At 35.9% G+C, this 18,335-nt stretch overlaps 1 protein-coding gene across 4 annotated transcripts in view; it reads right to left on the bottom strand.

The window, feature by feature from the left end:
- CFAP54 (cilia and flagella associated protein 54) overlaps positions 1-18,335 on the bottom strand; it is a 115,639-nt gene that overhangs the window by 67,540 nt on the left and 29,764 nt on the right. For all 4 annotated transcript variants that reach the window (XM_057425127.1, XM_057425135.1, XM_057425143.1 and 1 more), the window contains 11 exons: positions 17,860-17,994; positions 17,026-17,176; positions 15,077-15,135; positions 13,144-13,272; positions 12,315-12,462; positions 11,544-11,621; positions 11,339-11,460; positions 9,421-9,594; positions 5,932-6,024; positions 3,360-3,545; positions 2,227-2,369 (listed from right to left, as the gene is read on the bottom strand). In XM_057425127.1, the coding sequence (XP_057281110.1) occupies positions 2,227-2,369; positions 3,360-3,545; positions 5,932-6,024; positions 9,421-9,594; positions 11,339-11,460; positions 11,544-11,621; positions 12,315-12,462; positions 13,144-13,272; positions 15,077-15,135; positions 17,026-17,176; positions 17,860-17,994 (1,418 nt within the window). The remainder of the gene's footprint in view (positions 1-2,226; positions 2,370-3,359; positions 3,546-5,931; positions 6,025-9,420; positions 9,595-11,338; positions 11,461-11,543; positions 11,622-12,314; positions 12,463-13,143; positions 13,273-15,076; positions 15,136-17,025; positions 17,177-17,859; positions 17,995-18,335) is intronic.

Below are 18,335 nucleotides of genomic sequence, written 5' to 3'. Positions count from 1 at the left end.
CTTTTCCTTAGTTGTTTCTTCTAATTTCAAAGTAAGTAAAACTTAGTTTGAAAACTTGCGGTGCTACAGCTTATTTAATTGTCTCCTTACATACAGCCTTTTTCTGTACCCCAACAATGATGCAAGCAATTGTGAAGACCATTACTAAGTATTAGTAACAGACTCCTTTCCATCACTGGTTTCCTGTATTACAAGTCTCAAAACAATCTGTTTTCTTCTGCATGCTTTTTTGTTGTTAGTGAGTTTTCTTTCTTGTTTGGTTTTCCTTCCCTAGGGATAGGGAGGCATTGCATTTTTTTTAAATATTGTAACAGGAAAAGTCCTATAATTTTAAAGCATAAGAAACAAGTTCCTCCTTCTCATCGGCTGCATTTCCTAAAAGAGACTGAAACTCAAAAAAAAAAAAAAAAAGATATGAAATAGACACATTCACATAACTTGACATTACCAAGACATCAACAGGCCTTCCGGCTGAAAACAAGAGGTTTTCTTTCCTTCCAGCTCCCTCTACTGTCTCTTTAAGTCCTATGCACTTTCAAACTAGCCTATCTAATTTCTCGGTATCGATCAGTAAAACTGAAACTGCCTCATTTCAGGTCTGATACCGCAGCTTTGAGAATCTTCCATAAAAGTTATTAAAAAAAAAAATGCCTCTTGAGCTGTATGTGCTTAAAAAAAAAAAAAGAACTGCTTAGGAAAAAAGATTAAGAAAACACAAGTGGGAAAAAAAACCAAGCACAGTGACCACACTTGCATTCCTGCTTTCCTGCCTAGGCCAGGGGTAGATTTAAAACATCCACATACTCACGAAATAGGATTCTCTAGTGATTATCTGCCTGCATCAATGCAATCCACAGGCTGCCTGTAAGTCCCAAATGTTCTTATGGCATCTAACACCAAGACCCCTGGTAAATTTATATGCCTAGTATCAGATGCATAGTGGCACTTGAAGAACAGAGAGGATACACACTAGTGGCCTGGCTGAGCCCCAGATAACAAGTATGCTTAGACACATTACTTTCTCCTGTAGCAGGATTCAAGGCACACACAAGCCTACATAACCTGCTTGTGTCCAAACAGCATTACCATGAGAAAACGGTGGGCTCTGAGGCAACTATATCAAAACAATATAGAGTAGATGCTAGCTACATTACATGTCTCAGAATAGCTGATTACCAATTATTCTATCTGTAAAGTGGAAATGAAAGTATATTGAAAAAGCTTTTAGAAAATCCCCATAATATCTATTTCTTGAAATAGTTATATTATTTCTTCTTTAATTCTTGAAATATTCAAGAACTATTAATACACATGCAAGAAGATTCCTGCTTGTCACTATGGTTGCAAGACTATTCCAATCTGTTAAACTGAAAGGAAGATGATGAAAAACTTGCTCATCCCTCTTCAACAAACTTGCCAAAACTTTCCTAAGGAAAGGATTAATCTAAAAAGAATTCCACACAAGTGAAGATGATGATTTGTGTTCAGTTATGTTGGATGTTAACTCATTATCAAATTATAAGCAGTTGACTAACATTTACAATAATTTATTATTACAGTATTTCATGTCTACTATTTTATACAATTGTCTTTCTTTTATCAGGGAATTAATTAAGTTTTGATTTATTTTTGCATTTGGATCTACTGAATTTCAGTAAATGCAACCACAAAATTCCTAGCTGGGATTTGTCATAACAAAAAACCTATAATATTATGGTTGAACATTTGAAATTTATTTACAAATGGATTAATCTGAAATACCTCTTCCAAAGTACTCCAGCATATTCAAAGATTATTAACAGATTTATATAGCCATTCAAAAACAAAATTACCAAGTTATTTATGTATTTTTGGTGGTGTTCTGGACAAAATTTTCAGAGTTTGTGAATTTTACTGCCCCCTTAGTTGGCAAGTCAAGAACCCAATGCATATAACATATTTCACATATGAAAATGAATCATACAGAATTAATAGCCACTTCATAAATATTCCAAACTATCTTCAGAAAAATATCACCATCAAAAATTAGGTGTATAAATAACATCAGTCCATAAATAACAGAAATTCTCTGCTAATTAAAAAACACCAGATTTTTAAAACACATTTCACACCCTTTTTTTTTCCAGACTGTTTTTCATATTGCAAGTCTGAACAAAATTTCACAGCCTGGTACTCGTTAAAATAAAACGTGCATACCTATAATTAACTATTTTCTAAATTTGTTACCTGTTTTCAGCTATAGTCAAATTACTACTTGCAGAAATAACAGCTGCATTGGCAGGCAGTGGAGAAGAATGTGAAACAAAATAATTCCACATTGGTGAAAATGCCTCCCTGGCTAATGTGTAGTTGCCCGTCTGATAGGCTACCTACAAAAAAAATTTAAAAGAGAAAACCAAACAAGTTTCCATGTTCATCAAATAACCAAGCCAAATATGATTATAGTATAAAAAAAGTGTTTTAAACCAACAACTTGTAAATTTACATTTCTCAAAGAATATTCTGACATATTTGAATAAAACACATGTAGTAGCAATCTGATTCTACCAATATTAGTTTGCCTTCAGAATTAGCATCAGGGAAGGCAAAGGAGTTTCTTGACTGCTAACCAAAGATGTAACAGCCCTGTGTGGAATACTTTATAGGTATTGTGCTGCATTTTTTGAAAGCGTATTATTTCATTTACGTTCATTTGACTTTTGCTAATACTGCAGAATGCCCTGCTGCTCTGTATAATGGGATGTAAACGGAGCTGCCCAAGTAGGCAAAAGCTTGCGTGGATGTCTCCTCCTTTGGAAAATTTTAGGAAATCTTCTAACTATTCCCCACGATCTGATCTATAGAGGTAGACAATTTCATTTTTCCCCATGCTACAATCTAGTTTAAATCTTTTTCATTAAGAATAGTGAAAAATAAGATAAAGGTCTGACAGAGCCTTTGTGGTCTTCCACAGGACAGTACAAAAATGATTTCAATAAGAAAACGACTGGATCTGCTACCTGGTAAGTTCAATCACATTTTTCATCCCATACTGTAATGACTAATAAGATGATTACTAGCATTTTGTCTCAATCACAAAAATTAAAAAATAAATTATAAAAATGAAGAAAGAAGTTAAATGCAGACCAAAAAACAGGAACAGGGATAAGAAAACTAGCTGAGAGATATCTTTCTCCTTAAGTTAAGAAGAGAGTCACTCAAATATACCATTTGTTACATTAAAACTGTGATTTGTGCCTATCAAGCTTTTGTCAAGAAAGACTTGAGTTTTTATCAGAAGGATTTTTAAATCTACCAGTGAAAACAAGTAATTAAATCATATTAAAGTATATGTTTATTATCAAAGACTCTAATCCTACCTGAGTTAGATAGGCTCGAACAGTAGTAACAGAAAGAGGTTGATAGGCAAGGATTGGCTTAGTCATTTCCCCAATAGCATCACCAATAAGTTTTCCATCAGAAGAATATGCTGCAACTGCAAATATGTATTTCTCATTGGGTTCTAAGCCTTGTATTTCCAAGAGGCTTTTCCCATCAGCTGGTATCTACCAATAAAAATATTTTATGGTTACATACACTGTGCATATCAAAAACAAATTGCAAATTCTAAACTTTTATTGTTAAATATATTATTTAATGGTCATGAATACAATCAAAGTACAACATGCATTAACAGACATATCATGTTTCCATGTCATATTAGGTTCTTGAAGACAATGAGAAAACAATCAAATGACAGGAAAAAAAGTATTGGTTTTCTCTGGAATGCAGTTGACTATACAGAGCACATAACCTAAGAGAACAGTTAAGTACCAGGACCTGGAATTTCTCTAAGACATGTTTGTCCATTTGCACATGCATAACACAAGTGTGCATGCTTGCAGTCATTCAGCTGGAAACATTCTAGCCCTGACCTGTCCTTCTACAGAAAGAACATACAGCTCTCCTTCACACACACCACATGCGTTAGCTATGGGCAGAGGATGTCTCAGGTCCTCTCAGCATCATTAACATAACTCTAGAGTTTGTAAAAGAAGCAACGTATTTTCATGATCTTCTCTTCATTTTTCCTTCAAATAATTCTCTAGCTGCATTTTGACATCACAGCTCACTCTTGACAGGCTTTTCCACCTTCCCCTGCATAACCAGGACAACTTAATTTAAAGGAAACTTTCAGTCTTGAAACAAGAAAACTGACACAGTGACTGAAGCATAACCTAAGAAACAAGATCATTGTAATGTAGCATCAACACAGTGCTCTTACTCAAATACTGTCTGGTCTTCATAAGCAGACCTCTGAACAACAGAAATCCCTTCAATTGCTGGGGATGAACCAGAAGATCAGAAATTAGTGTAAGACAGTCTGAGGTGTCCTTTTAGAGAAAGCTTTTTTCATGTTGATAGGTTGACAGATCATCCTACCACCAAGAATTCTAAACCTTTTTCATAGAGCAGGAAGACAGAAACTTTGTCTTCATATCAGTATTTTGCAAAAGCATATCCCATATCCTAAAGCAACCAGAAGTTCCATTACTAAGGCATATGAATAACCACAGATCTGCACAATTCTCATCCCTGCCAGAGCTAGGACAGTCAGTGGCTTGGATGGATTGCAGCAAGTTCACAGTATGAACAGCTAGCAGTGAGGTGTAAGTCTCCAATAAAACACTTAATCCACCTGGAGCAGGAAAGTATATTGAAACTAGCTCACTGAACATCTCAGGAAGCTTGATTCTCTGGATTTGATAACAATATAAAGAATAACATCAAAGCCTCTATTGCCAGTAGCTACACATACCTCTTCTTATAAACCTTCTTTCTGGGGGAGGAAATGGGGGAACAGGCACAAAGGGAAAGATTTCCACTCCATCACCAAAGAAAAGTCTATCAGTGTCAGTATAAAGCTTGCTCATAAAACCAGGAAAGCTTGAAACATTGAGTAAAAGAGGTTGAGGTCATTATTCTGGTCACAGTGCAAAACAGAGACCTGCCCTGAAAAGAGGAGAACTCTTCATGAAGAAGATTTCCAGATATGAAAATGATCACTCAGGTCTGAGATTATGGTAAAACTTTACTGAAGAGGATGTGCTAAAGCTTAAAGCTAAAGCTTAAAGCTCCTTTCTTAAAACACAAATTGCAGCATATTTGGATGGATTGTGGTCATTTTCACCAAAGGAAGAAAACTACACTAATGAAAACAAACCAACCAACCAAACACACAAAACATAAACAAACAATACAAAACCCACAAATTCATAAAATAAAACATCAAATTGTAATAGAGAAATACTATAAAAGAGTATTCAGACAGTCACATGATCAGTCATAAGTAATCAAAGATGTGAGTGATCATTTGTCATACTGTATGTTCACAGCATGAAAGGGAAAGAGCATGAATTTAGAACTCAATCATGTCTGAACAGGAAGATTATTGAAGGAGTTAGATTACCATGTTGTCAGAATTAAGGAAAGTAAGGTCTTGTTAAGAAGAAATAGCTGATAGAAATTACACAATTAAGAAAAATATAAAATTTTATATCTGCTTAGAATTTCTGCCTTTGTTTTAAATCCCTGGAAAGTACTGTCTGAGGCACACTTTATAAATACGTCACATAATTTGTTTTCCTTTTATAATTCTTAGACATTGCTCAAATAACAGAGTTACAACACAAGGGATAGAGACTTGTCTAACATGAAACTTTTGAATAATTTAATTAGCCATTCAAAAAAAAGGTTCCTAGAACTTTTGGGGCGTTTTGGTATGCCTTCAGCCTAGCAAAATTTCAGTTGGTTAAAACAAAGATCAAAAAGTTTGTCAAAGGCTTAGCCAGTTACTTGATTAAAAAAAGATGCCAGAAGTATACATTGAGAAAGTTGGGGTTTTTTTGAAGGGAGAGAGAATGACCTAGAGGAGTTTTACCTCTGTCTTACCTGTTCTCCTGCATTTTGAAGTTTATCATTATTTAACCTTACTTTCACATTACTTCCTCCTGCTACAGAGCCAAAAATACTGTACCACGAAACCTTTGAAGAAAATGAGAACAAAATGAGTTGATACATAATAGTATTTCCGACTTTTGCTTATGTACAATGTACTAATTTTGTGGAAATGGCCTCTGAAAAAAATCCCAAACTTAGGTAGAAAAACATACAGCCTAACTGCATTATAAACATTAATTAATTGATTTAGCTGGACAACTGGATGTACCACAATGCCAATTAAAGCAGATGACTCTCCATTATGCTATCTCCTAACTTGAGCTACCCTATACTTCAAACCTATCCCAAAGCATAAACTCTACAGGTCATCCTGTAGATTTAAACTCATCTAGGTTCATTATTTGATCCTTGCAATCAGGACATCAGGATCTGATTCAGCAAATGACATGAGGACATATCCCTAAAAGCAGGCAACAGAAATGCAGATATTATGTAATGCAGTAATATTTCCTAAACAAGCCATGGTTTTAGTTCGTATTGAAATCAGTGGTTCTTTTAATGCCACTGAGCTTCTGATACTCTCATTGGGCATATCATCTACACTTTCAATATCTTTAACCAAGGAAGAATGTGATCATGCAGTCCTGGATCACTGCTCAGTCATGTCCAGTAAGATCAAACATGAAAAGTAATTTTTATTTCATCTCTGCAGAATTGGGAAGATGAATTTCAGTAAATTACACATATTACACTTGTGTTAAACTTCTGCTAAAAAATGTACTAACTATTTTACTTTCAGTAGACAGTTAAACAGACCTGAGGTTTGGCAGATTAAGTCATTTTTCAACACATAAAAATTCTGTACAGCTATAATATTTTTCTTGTAATACACGTTTTTTCTTGCAGTGAATCCTGACTTTTTCAGAAGGAGGTATTGAAATAGATTATTTTCAGCAAATGAGCAATTTAAAGATGAGAAAATTTTAGCAGCTTTGACTTCCATTACAAGAACTATGTCTGTCCAATTAAATCCTAAGTATCCATTTATCCTAAGCAGCTAATTAAATCCTAAGTACCCGGTTAGTAAATTCTGAGAGAAAATTGCAAGACTAATAATAGCATTGCGCCATCTAGTGGCCAAATATGTTACATTAGCTCAACTGTACTGAATGAAATGAAACAGATGAACTATTGTTCTTTAAAGAATTTATTGTTTTAAAATTTAATGTTCATTAGGAATAAAAATTAAGAACTTTTACCTAATTAATTTATTTTGCATTTCCTAATCAAACTGCAATAAAACTGCAAGTTATAAAAGCACTGTTCACAGAAACATTCTTACCACATTTAATACAATTTGAGTTTCTACTGGGTTTAAGCACATTATTTTGAAGAAGCTTGCAAAATCACCATGAAATCCACCTGCAGGGTGGCAATAAGTGGACCACTGCAGTGGACTATCCTGGGACCTGCCCTGTTTAATATCTTTAGCAAAGACCTGAGGAAAAAAAAATGAGCACACACTCGCCAGGTTTGAAGATGATGCCAAATTGAGGGCAGGATTGCTATTCAGGGGGATCTAGAATGTCCAGAGGAATGGGCCAACAGGAACCTCATGAATTTTAACAAAGGCAAATACAAAGTCTTGCACCTGGGAAGGAAGAATCCCTTGCAAGGACACAGGCTGGTAGGCTGGAGAGCAGCACAAAAGGATGTGAGAGTCATGTTAGACATCAAGCTGAACGTGAGCCAGTGGTGTGTCTGGCAGCAAAGCAGCTTCAAAGTATCTTGTACTGTATTAATAGGCATACAGTTAGGAGATTGAGGAATGTGATTATTCCCCTCTGCTCTGAACTTATTAAATTACATCTAGATACCATGGTCAGTTTCCCTCCTGCTCCCCATCGTTATAAGAAATGTTGAACTAGAGAGATTATAGCAGAGGACCACCAAGATGGTTGGGAGCTGGAGCACTAGCCCTGCAAGAAGAGGCTGAGGGAGCTGGGCTGGAGAAGAGGTAGGGGAACCTAGCCTTGAATGCCTGCAAGCAAGTGATGAAGAAGATGTAGCCAGGCTTTTCACAGTAGCACGTGGTAGAAGGATGAAAAACAGCAGATGTAAATCAAAGCAAGAGAGATTCCAACTCTGCATAAGGAAAAAAGTTTGGCCTGTTGGAGCAGGTTGCCTAGAGAAGCTGTTCAGACTCCATCCTTGAAGGTTTTCAGGACTGACTGGATAAAGCCCTGAGCAGCACATTCTAATTTCACAGATGGCACAAAATTAATGGGATATAGAAACCTTTAGAATTAGTTTTAAGTAATGTTAAGTTTGATTGCTTTGTAACAGTAGCAATGGAAAATTACTGAGGTGCATGATACACAAAAAAAAAAAAAAAAAGAATATAGCTAGAGAACATACTGAGAATTCTTGTACAAGATAAACCATTGTAGTTGACGTAGTTTTAGGCCCTATGACCTTAGTACAAAATGAGTGTAAGAAAAACAGGCTAGAAGAACAGGATGCAATGATAAGGAGTACCTGGGAATGGCAGGTGTCCAGGATGGGCTGCAGCTAAGCTAACTGATAAGTAGAAGGACAGGAGGATTATTATGTCTGTGGTGTTAACAAACCAATTAAGCTGGTATAAGCATCTACTGCACGCGCTTCAAAGGCTGCCAGAAGTGATGAAGATTGTTGCAAAAAGTAAATGACCCTCAGAGACCACCACCACAATTTTGTACGCATGCGAGGAACTTTCTGGAAAAATTATGTAATCCATACGTAGCCTCATGACTATGTATGTATGCCCAGGGACTATATAAGGACAGCTTGTGTAGCAATACGGGGATACATGTTAGGAGGAGCTATCCCCCGTGTCTCCCAGTGCCACAATAAAGAATACCTGCTTGTCAACTTGAAAACTTTGCTGGTGAGTTTGTTCCTGGAGTTGCCTCTGAATCACAGCCAACCCTACTTTGAGCAGAAGGTTGGATTAGAGACTTCTCCTAAAATACCTTATGACTTGAGTAGTTCCATGATTCTGTATGTTTAACAGAAAGTAGGTTTTTCTACTTGAACTATGGCACTTCAGCACTTCATTAACAGAGTCTTTAGTGTGGTAACTTCTTGCATCACATGATGCAACATCCTTGTATTGCTTCAGAGGGTAACTAGGAGTATGCCAGCCTCTAAATGAGAGAATGAGCTTTCAACAAGTAGAATAAATATTATATGACAGAAGCATCAAGGAACATGAAGCATGAGACGAAGAAAGTGTCATGCAAATGTGAAGATCAAAGCAGTGAGTCACAATTGACTCACAGAGGTCAAAAAAAAAGAGCATACTTAATTAAGTCAGAATAAAATAATCTGTTCAAGAACAACAGATAAGAGTGTAATGAGATAGTGCTGTTGAAACAACTTTTGCTTGCTTGCGTATTGTTTAGTTATTTCTTACACACTCATAATGAAAAACATTACCTGAATATCTGAAGAGAACGGGGCTGGTTTAAATGTCATGCAGCGATGTGATCTAGAAAGTAATAGAGGAGGAGGAGGAGTCCTGGTTTTTTTCTTGCTGCTCATAGCTTCTTTGAGACTGTGATACAATGCACTTTGTTCGGCTTCAACTTGCTCAATGAAAGTTAGTGCTTCCTACGATTTAAATTAAAACAAAAGAGAAAGCTATTGAACCACAACAATCCAACAGATTTAACACATACAAATGATATTCAAAATGATCTTACAAAAATTCACTGCTATGTAGAAAACTTATGGATTTTCATATCATCTTACATCCTAAATTAGGATTAATGGTATTTTGTGTAAGCCTTACATAGGCAGATTAATTTCAAGATGCATAAGTCTGAAAGATAAACAGGTCATTCAGTTTATTCAGGACAGTCCTATAAACTTGGTCTGTTCTCATACATTTACAAGGCTATATGAACAACCATATCAGCCTAGATCACAGATTGAATAAACCTTGTATGTCATGTCTAAAAATGACCAAAAACTAGCCATAGATTTATAATGAAACAGGGAGCTGAGGCTTAATAAAGTCTTAATTACACTATATAGCTAATCATTTGCACAGGCCCTCACTTCACCCCAATTCCTTCCCCTCCCACTGCTTTAGGTTAGGGCTGTATCCACCCGAGTGGGAAATGTTCAAGGAAAGACACTAGATAAAGAGCAAGACATGGAGCGACTTTCCCTCACATAACCACTCAACTTCTAAAATTGGCAACTGGAAACTTCATTGCTTCCTTAAAAGGTGTACAGTAGGAAAGACCAGAAGATACAAGTAATTCTATACAGACTTCTTGGATGTTCTACAATAAAAAAGGCAAAACTCTCAACACAGAAGCATGAAAATAAAGGCATGGATTTGCTCTTTATGAAATGAGCACTGTTCAGCTCAAGGAGGATAATTATTTGTCCTGGGTTCAGCAGTAGCAGTCATTTTTCTCCTTCTTAGTAGCTGGTGCAGTGCTGTGTTTTTGCCTGAGAACAATGCTGATAACACCAATGTTTTTAGTTGTTGCTAAGTCATGTTTACTCTGACCAAGGACTTTCTGAGTCTCATGCTCTGCCACGGAGGAGGAGAAGCTGGGAGGAAGCAGAGACAGGACACCTGACCCCAACTAGCCAAAGAGGTATTCCATACCACAGCATGTCATGCCTAGTATATAAACTGAGGGCAGTTACCTGGAAGGGCTAGATCCCTGCTTGGGTAGGGCTGGGTATCAGTCAGCAGGTGGTGAGCAGTTGTATTCGCTTCCCTTGTTATTCCCCTTATCATAATTATTATTATTGGTGGTAGCAGCAGTGGTTTTGTGTTATACCTTAGTTACTGGACTGTTCTTCTTTCAGCCCATGGGAGTTGCATTCTTTCAATTCTCCTCCCCATCCCTCCGGGAGCCAGGGGAGGAAAGGAGGGAGTGAGCGAGAGGCCGCATGGTTCTGGGCAGCCGGCTAGGCTCAAACCATGACATTATTTGAGCATATAATTAAAATATGCTGAAAAATAGGATGTTGAAGGTTGCAATGGGAAGAAGAAAAACTGCATGACATTTTGGCAAGGCATAGGTTCATAACTGCAAAGTCCAGGTGATTAGGTGTAGAACGAAGATCAGATCTTCTTTCAGATTTTCTGCAATCTTCATGTGTGCACAAAATTTTTGGGATGTGCTCTTTCATTGTTTTAAGTCACTTCATTCTGTCATCATAACGCAACTTCTCAGGGAAAATTTGACAATAGAAGTTGCAAAACACCTGATGTCCCTCAAGTTCCTTCCATTTGTCTTATTTTTTAAGGAGTATTCCACGTCTTAATTGCACAAAACATGAAAAACTGTGATAAAGAATTTTTACCATAAGTTGTTTTTTTTTTTACCTCTAGTAGCTGCCTTTGGGAAGAACTGGTTAACTCTTTAGGGAACTTCTGTACAGCCTTTTGCATCAAAAAGATTGCTCTGGACAGCTTATTCTTTTTTATTTTTTCCATTAAAAATTCCTCTGTAAGAAGGATATTTTAAGAGATTTATAAAACAGCAGCAATAATTTACTGTACTTCTAGAATCTTAATTAATAAGCCTTACCTGTTAAATAATGTAAATCTTTAATATCCTTCACACAAAACTTGCTAGACTTATGATTTCCATCATTCTTTTGGGCATCTATGTGGGAAGGAAATCCTAAGTTATTTATAGTTCTCTTGAGAAAATTTGAGTGAGAGGGGTTAATGTGTAATTTTGTAGTAAACCTCTGCTCCATCTCATGTTCTTTTCTTTGTTTCAAGCAGAATTTCTTGGACTGATTGTACCACTAGTTACACTAACACCACAGGAAAAGAGGGATCTTGTGTTTGATCACAGGGAGCAATGCACATGGAAGCTCTGTAGTGTCAAATACTAGCTAGAAACATAGGAATGGAGACCAAGTAGAGTTGGTTTGGTCTTTTTGGTCTGCTGACTGGGAAGAGATAAGGACAACTTCACAGGAGTAGAAATTCAGAATAAAATATTCAAGCCATTCTCCACAGAGAAAATTAGCATTACAGAAAAAAAGAAAATCTGCAGTGCATCCCCCAGTTCTCCAATACTGGCACTGTAATAGTTAATATTATAACAGAAAAACAACAAACTGTCTAGGAACCAAATTCAGTCATTGTTAGCAAAGTTTAACTCGCATTGATTGAGCAGAGGTTAGAGACTAGTATCGTGGTAAATCTAGATTCTGCAAATTCAGTATATTATTTCTGTGCTCCCAACATCAGCTCCTCTACAGAAAGAAGATACTCCTTTATTTCTTAGTATTACAAAATATATTAACTAAGGACTCTAATCAAGCTATGAAAATAATTTACGTACCTTGTGTCATTTTAAGAAGTTTCACAGCTACTCGATGTTGAGCCTGAATGAGCTCCAAGTGTAAATCCATTGCAAAAGTATCACCTGTTCCCATGTTATTATTAGCACATCCCAAAATAGAATTCAAATTCTGATCATTTGAGTCCACCTGATAAATAAGAGAGGCAATTAAGCAAACAGAAACTTTTCTTACTTAACTTACTATATTGATATTGACATTCATATTATTATTTCAGTAAATTGACAAAATGCTGAAATTTGTCATATCTGTGTAATACGCAGTTATTCCAGAAAGCATGGAAGGAGAATGACCAGAGAAAGCATGAATTGTGGACAAAGAAAATTTGACAAAACCTGAGAATCAGTAGGAAACAGGATTAATAATCAATGTGAAACTGCAGAAAAATTTGGTTTATTGTGTTACCAGTCTACAAAAAATAAAGATCATGTTGGTGTAGAGTGATATTTAGAAAATCTGAACAACCTTCAACAGCAAAAATTAATTTTAATAAAATTGCAACCAATAAACATGAAAGAGGTTTCTGGTTTTATTTTATTAGATAAAGCTACAAATTATAATTATTTCCAAAAGAAAATGGCAACGAAACCCTAATAGAGTTTATAGTTTATTGCTGAAAGAGAAAAATGCTATTTCTGCTACACATAGATTTATTTTTTTTCAATTCTTTTCTCACATGGGGCAGAAAGATGACGTATATTTGATAATGCAAAGTTCCTAAGTATGACGAAAATACAAGTTTTGTCTCATCAAAATCCAATATATTATTTATAGATCTCATTGCAGTGTAATTTTTTGCAGACTTTTTACCTTTGTACAGCAGTTGTCAAATATCGACTTCCCATCTGGTAGAAGGGTCATTAAGTGAGATGTGTTCATTCCATCAATTGCTTTTTCAAGAATTTCATAAGCAATTTGTAATTGTTCTGTAGAACTTTTCTGATGTGAAAACACACAGAAACATATTTTATTTGATAGTAGCATTGAAAGTTATAATGTGGACTATCAAAAGTAAAGTGCTATTATTTTTAACTGTTGCAGTTTAAATTCTGTCAAGTAATCTTTCCATAAGCACCGCTCCCCATGCTTTCATATACCAGTATCAGTGTTTTAAACTTCAAGAACTGATTTTCCTTTGTCTCTCAAAAACAATTTACTAACTCAAAGAGTCAGCTTATAGAAGAATGAAGCTGAACTTACAAGAATTGAGTTGACAAACACTGTTTTTCACAAGCAGTTTTTCAGTGTTCAATTAGATGCTGTTAAGAAAAACTAGGTTTTTATAAAACAATACATTTAAGTAGAATGTTGCTGAATTAAAAATTCTACATGTGTGTAAACATTAAGACAGGGTGTCCTGCCTTCATCTGTAACAGTTATTATTCTCCCTCCCAATAGCTGGTGCAGTGCTGTGCTTCGGCTTGAGTCTGAGAACAATGCTGGTAACACATCACTGTTATAGTTGTTGCTCAATAATTCTTACTCCGATCAAGGACTTTTGAGTCTGATGCTTTGCCGGTGAGGAGGGGCATGAGAAGCCAGGAGGAAGCAGAAACAGGACACCGGATCCAAACTAGCCAAAGGGGTATTCCATACCACAGCCTGTCATGCCCAGTATATAAACTGGGGGGAGTTACAGGGAAAGGATTGATCACTGCCTGGGTCAAGCTGGGTATCGGTCAGTGCGTGGTTAGCAATTGTATTGTGCATCACTTGTGTTCTCTGAGTGGTTTTTTTTTGGTTGTTATTATTGTTTTCTATTATTATCAGTATTGTTATTGTTGGTATTATTTCTATTACCATTAGGATTAAAGTTTACAGGGTTGTCGTGGTTTAAACCCTAGCCAGACAGCTTGTTCACTCACTCCCAGTGAGTGGTGCCAGGCTGAGAGCAATCGAGGCCCCCCCCCCACCCCTCCCCCCCAGGGCTCTCCCCGTCCCCGCTCCCGGAGGAACGGGGAGGAGGATCGAAAGAGTGCAACTCCTACAGGTTGAGACAAGAACAGTCCAGCAACCAATGTACAACACAAATCACCACCGCTACTACCAACAACAACAGTGATAAAAGAAAATAACAAGGGAAGGGAATACAGTACCACCGGCCAAGAAACCAGTCCCACCCAGAAGCCCGTGTCCTTCAGGGTAACTCCCAGTTACCCCCCACCCCGGGCATGACGTGCTGTGGTATGGAATACCTCTTTGGCTAGCCTGGGTCAGGCACCCCGTCTCTGCTTCCTCACGGCTTCCCCTCCTCCCTGGCAGAGCATGAGCCTCACAAAGTCCTTGGTCAGGGTAAACATCACGTAGCAACTGAAAACATCGGTATCACCAGCACTGTTCCCAGGCTGGAAGTCAAAACACAGCACTGCACCAGCTACCACGAAGGAGAAACATGACTGCTACTGCTGAACCCAGGACAAGGGTCTTTAAAAAAATGTACAATTAAACCATTTAAAGCTTATACTATACATGGGTATAAAAAAAGTGTACAGTAGAAATCAGCATGGTGATGCTGGAAACAAAAAGTTTCAAAGTAAACTTTTTCCATATCACAGATTATTAAAAAAGATTACAGGAAAATTTTCAGATTTTATTTCATTTGGAAAAAAAAAGAATCTTTGTTTTTTTCCTCTGCACTGGCATGATGGTGTGAAACTCAGCTGTATAAAACTAAATACAGAGCAGAAATAAGTTCTTATGCTATTCAGAAACATTGTATTAATATAAATAAATTAGACATTACCATCAGTATTTCAGGCATATCACAGGTTTCATCTTGCAAGACAGAGGCATTTCTTTTTCCTTATTTATAGGAAGAAAAATCAAAAAGTGAAAATGAAATATATTCAGACAATATTAGTACCATTTAATTAGCACTACTACTGGTTTTAGAGTTTAGCAATAATTCTGTTCTTCAGTACTTGACTAAGAGAGATAATGATATTGTTTCATGAAAAGCTTTTCAGAGTTTAAACATGATAGCTACGTATGTACGATTATACTAATTCAGTATGTGATTATCCAATATTGTCGTATTTTTAAATGTACCCTATATTTCACAGTAATATTATATCCAAGCCAATGAAACTTGGACTCATTTTGTAGTTCCTCACATTGTTGTAGCATTCATACTAACTTTCCATTTTTAAATCAATTCAAATCTATTGTTATCTATTTCATAGTGGTTTCAATGCTAATTTAACTTATGTGAGAATTTCAAAATATATGAGGTAATATTCTTCTGAGATATACTATTTCAATTTAATAGTCCTTGAAAAGGCATTATCATCCTTTTAACATTCATTTTGGTTGTTTAAATTATTTTTTATTATAAGGAGTGCATCCAGAATTGTGTTTTCCTTTCCAAAACAAGAGGGAGCAGCCCAAACAGAGGAAGCAGTTTCTTTGTTCTTGGTTACAGCCCACTAGCCTGTCAAAATTTTATTTCTTTGCTGAAATAAACTTGATTTTTGCCCTCTCAGACGGACAACCAATTCTTGTACTCCTTGTGCCACTTTTGCCTGTTTATTTCTGCTTGTTCATTGTCTCTTTCTCATAAATAAGAAAATTTCTATTCAGTCAGTATTCGTTCATTTGGGGGTTGGAACTAGATGATCTTAACATCCTTTCCAACCCTAACTATCCTATGATTCTGTGATTCGGTAAAAAGACTCTTCTCAGCATGAATAGGTGCTTGATTGGCTATTTATCACCCTGTTTTGACCAGTGGCTCCTATCTATTCAGCCTTTTTTCCTCCAAAAAGACATATTTACCCTGAATTTAATTAATAATTTAATTGCAGTGATACTACACTGAGGATTCATCCAATCTCCATCAGAACTGAATGGTTTTCATAACATCACAGAAAACAATACCTACTCTACCTTTTTTAAGAATAGTAACATGCTAATATTTTCTTACTTTCAAACAAACAAAAGGCATTTTCATCCTCTTCTGTTTCCAGATACACTCTAAAAGGGTCCTTAAAATCTACTTTCTAGTTACCATAAAACTTTTATGAGAGATATTACTCATATTTCATCTATATCTACATCAACATAGAACTTTTATATGTCTAAATATTCAGATTTTACAATATTCATCAGCTTTTGGAAGGAAATTTGTTTAATGTGATTGTGATTGCATTAAATTGTAATAATGGCAGCCAAGGTAAATTTCAAGGACAATTGAATTCCTATACAAAAATCAAGACTGGTGAGGATAAGTGATGCAAATTAATGACCCAATAAAAGCAAAGCTTTAGTATGATCTCAATAGTTCCCTCTTCTGTTTAGCCTACCACCAGTCAGTCAGCACTTGAATGCTCCAAATGACCCAAAGCGCATACTGCCTTCTACCCAGCCAACTTTTAAAGAACACATGAGTGATCTAAGGCTACTCTGAAGGGACTAAGAGACATATAGAAAACCTGAGGAGGTTGAGTTCATAAGAGACGTAATTCAAAATGGGGTTACTTCAGTAGAAGTGGAAATGCAAGAGAATAAGGCATAAAGCCTTTGAAAACCAGGGTTTCTTTTAGCTCTGATTATGGATGAAATTGCGTATACAAAAAAATTATTATATCATCTCAACAATTTCTTTACAATAACTTTTGAATATGTGCATTTGTCAAAGTTCCAATCTTGAAAGTCATTCTTGAGAGACAACAAAATTTTTATTGAAAGCTTTACCTGGTTTTGTCTTAGATTTACTTGCAGAATCAGCTATGTTTTCCAATATTGCGGTTAGATGTAAGGTTACCTCTGCAAGCATAACAACATTACTGTTTGCTATGCTGCTCTTTTGAATTACTTCATTTATTATCCAGAGTATATGAACCCACTAAAAATGGGGGAAACAAAATTAAAAAAAAAGCAAGACAGAGTTAAAACAAATTTTTGGAAAACATTTATATATTACAGAGGTAGATAGGGTTCTGCATTCATTCAAAGTTGTTTAAAAAGATTTACAAACATGAACATAACTAGTTTCTTCGATTTGGCTTCTTTTTTTTGAATGCCACCAGACTAAAATGCTGAGTTTATACTGCTCCAAAGAACATCCTCTCAGTCTCGGGAAAAGTTCAAGTAAGGCTGCGGCTCTATCCAGTGCGCCACACACTATACCCCATCTCCCTTCTCCTTGGCTGTAAGGTATTTTCACTTTGTTCAACCAGTCTAGTGTACTTTCTCGAAATATACTGGTATTTTCACCACAACACAACAAATGCTTCTTAGATCATGCCTGAATGCTTTCTCTATTTTAGCTTCTTTCCACCATGGTCCACTGACAGAGAATGGGTGACCTTACTGGGAAAAGGCTAAGAGGTGTTTTGATACTGGCATATGGAAACACAGTGTGTTCAAAGCGTACATGCAATTTATATTTCCAGTAAAGAAGATTTACTGCATTTTACCATGAGAAAATGTATTTAGACTGGATACCAACATTTTATCTTCACTTTACTATAACAGAATAGATTATACTATTTACTATAACAGAAATAGATTATAATAAAAGAGTACTTGGTAAGCTTTGTATTTGCAGATGTATTTCAAGTAGTCATTTCCACTCATCTGGATTTGCTCAAGTCCTGCTTTACACTTCTGCCACAAAAACATTATTACATGAACAAGTATTTCTTCATCAGGTTGGATATTCTGGAAAGAAAAAAACAGTGTAACTGTAGAAAGAAGTATGTACATAAACACTGTCAAAACAGTACATAACAGTTTCAAAGTGTTTCAAAGTAAATAAACTATTGTCATATTAAACTTTCCTATTAGGGGTGACAACATTTTGAGAGTTTAATTAATATTTTTTAAGAAGTAATTTCTGGTAGACCACCCAAGCTTTTCTTCTCCCAACAATACAAGTGGGTTTAGAAGTGAATAATTTTAACTATTTTTTTTATTAAAAGTAACATAGACAAGAAACACAGTGAGATGAAAATTACATGGAAGAGACAAGCAAATTAACTGTGAAATGTTATAATAGTCAG

The sequence above is a fragment of the Pezoporus wallicus genome, unplaced genomic scaffold (assembly GCF_028554395.1).
Source record: "Pezoporus wallicus isolate ANWC-B61680 ecotype Strahan unplaced genomic scaffold, APGP_CSIRO_Pwel_v1 scaffold_3294, whole genome shotgun sequence".
NCBI classification, from domain to species: Eukaryota; Metazoa; Chordata; class Aves; order Psittaciformes; family Psittacidae; genus Pezoporus; species Pezoporus wallicus.
Note: the sequence above shows the minus strand (reverse complement) of the source record. Positions and strands in the feature narration are given on the sequence as shown.